Genomic DNA, 7,466 nt, shown 5'->3' with positions numbered 1-7,466 from the left:
TTTTGATATATATATTTTGATATTATTATTTTTTTAACAACTAATACAATTTGTTGTCGTTAGTTGACAATAATTGAAATATATAATTGATTAATAATAATTATATTTTTATACTAATGTAAATAATATTTAATGTATTAATAATATTGTTGTATTATAATTAAAATTTAATTTTAATATACTGTTAATATAAAACAAATTTACATGTATATTTAATTATGTATAGTTACGTTAATAAAAATTATTATTTTTATATTGACCATGTAAATAATTATCTAAAAATTAGATAATTATATAAAATATTTTATATGGTGAAAATTAAACTCTTATAATTATCCCAAATGCTTTCAAGCATACGTCTCAAATAATAGTGGAGTCAAATGTTTCGTACACAGTAACTGCGAAGGAGAGCAATGGTTTAGAGCAAAGGAATTGCTTAAAATCAAGATTAGTAGGAAGGAAATAAATTAAATTGTACAAGAAGATACAAGACATCAAAATAGCTGTAATGATTCTTTTCATCATCATCATCATCACTTGTTTTCCAATTGGTACAATACAAGGCATGGTAATTAATCTGAAGAACCAATATCATCAAATTAAATGACGCAATCAAAACATGATTCGTCTTTATTTGTCAAAATAAAAAAAAAAAGAAAGAAAATAAAAAACATTGCGGGGCCTAATTAAGTGGAACAACTAGGTTATGGTGGCATGCATGGTATAGTACAAAAATCTGAAGGTTGGTTTCTATAGTGTACAACATTGATGCATGAAATGTATGCATGCAATAAGGGCAATTGAAGGTGTTAGTTGACGGGCTTTAGAGAGTGGTGCAAGTTGTGGAATTCGTTACCCAAACTGCAGCACCTCAAGCACTTGCTACTCATCATGTGCAGGCATGAATATGATTCTCTACTTCCCACTGTCTTATTATTTGACCTGCTATATTATTATTAACAATTCAGATTATTGATTACATTTTAACATAGTTATGCTACGTGTACATCAAAATCAGTCACTAAAATCAGTCACCAATATAAAATACATGTTGGAATATAAATACACATTGAAAATAAATTAAACCATAAATATTTATACATAAATATATTGGTAGCTGATTTTAATGACTGATTTTGGTGTACAAATAGTATTTTTGTTCAAAATAATATATAAATGCCGTTCACTTGTTCTTTTTGAGTATACCTTTGTGGGGAAAAAGGCTTATCAAAATAAGGCATCAATTGAGCTCTTGGAACCATTTCCTTCCTTAGCATCCGAATCTCTTCTTCTTCAATCATCTGCTCCATGATATTTTTATATATATTGGAACGGATTATTTCTTTAATAATAATCTTTAATTTATCTAAATTTTTATAACGGCTTTGACTTTTTTTATATATTGAAAAACTAATGTATTCAGATGTAAAATAAGTTTAAGCACATTGATTTTTTAATATAAAGAAAGTAAAAATGTTAATGATTTAATAAATGAAGGGAGTATTAAATACTTTCTGCAACTTCTCTGCTTGTCTCTTTTGTATCTCCATGAGATAAAATTTTGTAGTGACCTGTATGTGGTGTGCATGCAAATTAAAGTTATTAGGCACAAAAAAAAAAGCAGTATTGATTTTGAGGAAAGGTTAGATATTTGAATGAATGTTACTGCATAGTTGAACATTGCGCGCTTGACAGCTCTTTCTTGGGTGTGGAGTTTGAATTCTTGTGGTTTTGTATTTTCTTTTGGAGGAGATGACTTCCTTGACTGTGATGATGAGCTCTACACATCATCAACACACATAATTATTAATTAATCACTCACCCAGATATTGGTATAATGAAGTAGGAACTAACCTTGTTATTCTTCTCATGGAACCTATCTTTGACTTCATCTCTTGCCTGTCAAACATATATATATCCAATAATAATAATCATGTCTACTTTTAGAGGCTAAAATTTTTATATATGAATAATTTTAATGAGAAATACAAAAATATTTGATCATTTTAGTGTTTTACACGGTTATGGTAGTACTACAAAAACGTTTTGTAATAAAAAAAATTTTTAATCATAAAAGAACAAAATGTTATTAGCGTTTTGTAATAAAAAATATTATTTTAATTATTAAAACACAAAACGTCACTGACGTTTTGTTAAAAAATGTTATTTTAATTGAAGAACACAAAACGTCACTGACGTTTTATAAATAGCCATAGTTGTGTTTAATATACAGATTGGTTCATGACGAAGAATTTCACTTCTAGTAATACAATATTAAAAAAAAAGTTCACTTTTAGAAGCCACAATACGTTACTTATATTAAAAAAAAATAATCATGTATAGTACTTATTTAGGCGCCATTATTTTAATAAAAAAAATTTAATAAAAAAAGATCTTTTTTATTTTTTAGTGTGTTTGGCAAATTTTTAGTAATAAAAGTAAAAGCACCAGAAAAATAAAAAAGATCTTTTTTGAAAAGTTATAATTTATATCTTTTTTTAAAAGATCTATTTTCTTTAAAAAAAGATATAATAAAAAAATACCTTTATATTGTTATACCCAAATATAATTGATAAATAAAAAGATCTTTTTGTACGAGATATTAAAAAATAAAATTATTTTTATTTTTTCATAAAATCTTTTAAAAAAGTAACTAAAAATAAGATCTTTTCTTAAAAATTCAGCGAAACAAACTCATAGCCTATAGGACAATGCACAAAGAATGGTAAGTCATCGTAATAAACAAATAATAATAATGAAATTAGGCAATTATTATTAGATGAAAACTTATTATGGGATCCATATTGTGGTGATGCATGTACTTGATCTAAGTCATGGAAAAGGACTGCATGGTCAGTTGAAGTGGTCACACATGTCTAATGTTAACAAACTAATTATATATATTCCGGTGAGAAGAGTAAATTTATATAAGCCCTGTTCCATGTGTGCATGTACTCATCAATTCAGGGTCGGAGCTAGCCCCATCCAAAAAGGGACCAACATTAATTTTATGCAAAGTTTATAGTATAATTAGTTGATCATTTAGGGGGCCAAATAATGAAGATTATACACCTCGGGGCCCACTTTATATACACTGCTAGCACAAGTCACAATTATGTCTGAGAATCAAATGAGAAGGACAAAAATGCATGGATAAATTTGTTTGGTGCACTGCGTGAATGAAGTAAGAGACAACTAATACTTTGATATATATATATTGGAAAGGTAGAATAATGGGATACTAATTAGTAACTAATATAATAAGATGCGGTTGCATGCATGAGACCGGGCTTTTATTTTATCTAAATAATAATTTCCTGCATGCGAGTGTGATAAAACAGTAGTGATTTAGTGAATAGTTAATTTATTTGTGCCACAAGCTAATAAGGTGGTAATTAATTGAAATTAAAATTGTTGCGTCATGACCATCTAGTAAAGTCAAGTAACATATATATTTTCTCTTATTAAGAATTTCTTTCAGTGTTGTTAAGATGTGACATAGTTGACACTTTACACTCTCATAACTTCAACCTTAAGAACTAAGATGATGGGCTGGGACATACAAGTGCAGAAGAAGTATCTTAATATATAAATCATCAATAACTTAGCTAGCTTCTCTTAATTAGAAATTGGAGTTGCAAATTATATATATATATGAGTTAATTTAATATGACTATGTTACTATGATTATAGTATTTTAAAAAATATTGTTAAAATTAAAGTAATATTTTTTTTATTCTTAAACAACGTTTTTTAAAAATTTTTGCTTAAAAAAATTATCAAAATATAAAAAAAAAATAATTTTAACAACACTTAATAGTTAATGTGTAATCATTATAATGTAGTTATACTAGATTTACGTGTATATTATTATTATTATTATTATTATTATTATTATTATTCCGTGGAAGATCAATTTTATTATTTTATGATCAAACTAAAAATATAACAATAATGGTGAACCAATATATATGTCTCACCATTCCTCTAGCATTATTATTAGTAATGCTCCATTGAGCTGCAGTAGACTGTGAAGTGTTCTTCACAAACTAATTTAGCCATGCATGGAAAACAAGTAATAATAGTTAGCTAGAATTGAATTTCATAATATATACACTACTGTTGTTAGGCTTAAGAATATAAGAGGGAGGGTAAAGAAAACATAACATAACATAAATTAAAGAATGAAAATACTATTATTATATTCATTAATTTAATTCCCAACCTTCAAAGAAGATTTAGTGCTAGCTTTCTCCATAATAATACGTGTGTGTGTTGCAGCTACTGAGGAGAGGAGAGGAGAGGAGAGCATATAAATAGTGGGAAAAAGGGAACAAGTTTGGAGGTTGGTAACTTTCTGAATAATATTTTTCTTTTTCATTATTCTGTTGCCACATCACCAGCATGCTCTAGGATTTTCATGCTCTCTTTTGCACCAAACTTTCTGATTAAACCTCCCTCTCAAGTCTCAACCCCCTCATAAATTCCTCGTTTCTCAAATGAAATCCTATTATATACCTATAGTATTATGTTATTATGTGAGGAATAACATTAATTAATAAGTAATGTAGCACCTTGGATTTCATAATAAATTTGGAGAAGAGAGACTCTTATGTGTCTGATCTGTTGTTTGATTAATAACAACAATATTTGTCTGTTTCACTTTAAGTATTAATGAGTAAAACTAATAATAATGTTTCTGAAGACACATTCAAACACAGTTTTGACTTTTGAATACTACTACTGTTACAAATTGATCTCTCAGTCAGATAACAAATTAAAAATTGCTATAAATTAGTTTTTTATATATATATATCAGAGAATAACATCTTTAAATTAAGAATGACATTATCAATTTTAAAATATTAATATTTACTTTCTACTTGTATAGGGCAAAAGTACATAATAATATTAACAACTTTTGCTGATGATGAATTTCAATGTTGTTCATCATTGGAAGACTCTTCCGTTTCTTTGTTTTTCTTTTTGTTTCCCCATAAGAACCAACTTTATTTCTTGATACAACAATCATATATATACACAATAAGTGTCCTGTCATAAATTTTAGTATATCCACTCAATCATCTAAATATCCTCATCTTCACAGTATTAAACTTACATTCATGTTTTTTTTTAAAGTCATAGACAACCCTTCCATTTTAATTTGAGTTAGCTATAGCTTTTGAAGTTAAATTATTCGAGCCACATTCATATATAACACACTATTTCAGGATAGCAGGAACAAGAATGAGTTAAAGTTAATTTGAAGGGATATGTGTGACAATTGATAGGAGTCACATTCATTACTTTTGAAAGAGCAAAGAGTGATGAAGAAGAGGTTGTTAATAGCCCGTTTTCAAATGTTTCTTGCTGAAGCCGTCAATCCAACCAAAGAGACGCTTTCAACCTCTCTATATTATAATAATAATAATCCTACCAATGCCGCATGCCTCAGCTTCTTCTTTTTTTTTTCTTTTGCATTCTTGTATATTATGATTGAGAAATTAAAATCCCTGTTTCTCTGTCGATTGGAATCTCATAATTAAATTACAAATTTCTTACCTGCTACACAACATCTATAACAATAATATAATTATGTTGTTAATAGCTCTTTTACTCTTGCTGAGTTTTTTCTTTTCTAATAGTATATGCCCTTAGTGCAATATATGTTGTTGAGAATATGCGTCATCATTATATGGGTCGGGTGAAATTGAATTTATCCTAAATTAACTTAGATCTGATCCTAAATATACATTAAATTTATTTTTTATATTTTAATCTGGTTCTAAATCCAATGAAATTTAAACATGTTTTTGCCACAACTATATTGGGTCCAAATCGGGTAAAAATCGGGTCTTTAAAATTTTAATAATAATTTATAAAAAAATTTATTTATAAAGAAACTTATTTATGATGCACTTATTCATAAAAAAAAATTGTTACCGAAAAATTAATATCAATATTTGAACTTGAATTTGTCTATAAATTCTAATTTGATACCTTTTTGAGCTGTTTTTTAATTCAACAAGTGTGACTAAAAATAAAACAATAAGCTTATGATTAATATAACATAATATTGAAATTAATTTAAAACATATATACCTTTTTTAGTTCTCTTAGGGTGCACATAATCAGTAAAACTGGGTTTACCTTGATCCAAATCCGGTTTAAAATAATGATCAGATTTATTTTTGAGACTTTTACCCGACCTTAAACCCAATAAAATCACATCAAATCAGCTCCTAAAATATTCGAGACTGAACTGGTCTTAGGACCAGGCCAAACCATATACATCCCTTGTTAAAAAATATTATTTTTATATTTATTTTGTATTTAGGTCAGCATTAACTAATTTTTTTAAATAAAATATTAGTCTTTTAATATATCTCTAATAATATTTATCTTTCTAATTAGACCGATAGTAATTTGGGTTGTTATAGATAATTTCTGGGAATCAATTTTTAGATGCTAAATTCTCTAGTTAAGGTATTAAAAATTTAGTGTAAAAAACTGAAATGAGCCAAGTGGAGCTCAAATTTACCTAAATCAGCCAAATGAAAAATCAATACATGAATCAACCAGGACGAATTACTATATAATTCGAATCAATATGATTCGAATTTGATTTGAACGTAATTCGAATCAATATGATTCGAATTACTAGGAACGCCAAAAATGAATGAAGTTCGAAACAAGTTGTTTCGAATTACAACTATAGAATTCGAATCTAGTTAATTCGAATTACTAGGAGAAGCGCATGTGAGAGGAGTTCGAATCAATTCGATTCGAATTAGGTGAAAACGGGCTTGCATAGTAATTCGAATCAAGTTGATTCGAATTACAAGGGAATCGGCTATAAAAGGAGTTCGAGCCAAGTTCATTCGAATCACTTTCTCATTCTCCAACCCCACCAAATCCCAGAGAAAAAGACCAGCGTTCAGTACGAGCTTGACCAGAGCGGCTGTTTCTGTCGATGGGGGACGATCCGGGAAGGCTTTATCGTCTGGATGGAGTAGCTCATATCGCCGGTGTTATCAACGACGAGGTTAGTGGTTTATGAAAGCGGTTTATGATAATGGTATTTGTTAAAGGGTTTTTAGAATGGTTTATGTTACTGTTAGTGGTTTAGGATAGGGGTTTAGGAAAGTAGTGTAGGGTAGTGGTTTTTGTTGATGGTTTTTGTTAATGGTTTTTGTTAATGGTTTTGTTTTAGCAGTTTATTGTAAATGGTTTTTGGATAGTGGTTTAGGAAATTAGTGTAGGGTAGTGGTATTTGTTGATGATTTTTGTTAATGATTTTGTTTTAGTGGTTTATTGTTGATGGTTTTTGTTAATGGTATTTGGTAATGGTTTATTGTTGATGGTTTTTGTTAATGGTTTTTGTGAATGGTTTTGTTTTAGCGGTTTATTGTTAATGGTTTTTGTTAATGGTATATGTTAATGGTTTATTGTTGATGGTTTTTGTT

At 28.1% G+C, this 7,466-nt stretch overlaps 1 protein-coding gene across 4 annotated transcripts; it reads right to left on the bottom strand.

Annotated features, from left to right (window-relative positions):
- Nucleotides 1-534: 534 nt before the first annotated feature.
- LOC107481023 (microtubule-destabilizing protein 60) lies at nt 535-4,282 on the bottom strand. 4 transcript variants are annotated; one of them, XM_016101224.3, is made up of 7 exons: nt 4,226-4,273; nt 3,981-4,049; nt 1,855-1,899; nt 1,667-1,780; nt 1,512-1,571; nt 1,207-1,301; nt 535-945 (listed from the first exon to the last, which is right to left on the bottom strand). In XM_016101224.3, exons 1-7 carry the CDS (start codon nt 4,256-4,258, stop codon nt 810-812), a joined length of 552 nt encoding a protein of 183 aa, XP_015956710.1. In that variant the 5' UTR covers nt 4,259-4,273; the 3' UTR covers nt 535-809. The 4 variants fall into 4 exon arrangements, with proteins under 4 accessions (XP_015956710.1, XP_015956711.1, XP_015956713.3 ...); XM_016101225.3 differs by having other exon boundaries at nt 535-942; nt 4,226-4,270; XM_016101227.3 differs by lacking the exon at nt 3,981-4,049 and having other exon boundaries at nt 535-942; nt 4,226-4,282.
- Nucleotides 4,283-7,466: the final 3,184 nt, after the last annotated feature.

This window comes from Arachis duranensis, chromosome 3 (genome assembly GCF_000817695.3).
Source record: "Arachis duranensis cultivar V14167 chromosome 3, aradu.V14167.gnm2.J7QH, whole genome shotgun sequence".
Lineage (NCBI taxonomy): Eukaryota > Viridiplantae > Streptophyta > Magnoliopsida > Fabales > Fabaceae > Arachis > Arachis duranensis.
This window is presented reverse-complemented; position numbering and strand designations above follow the sequence as displayed.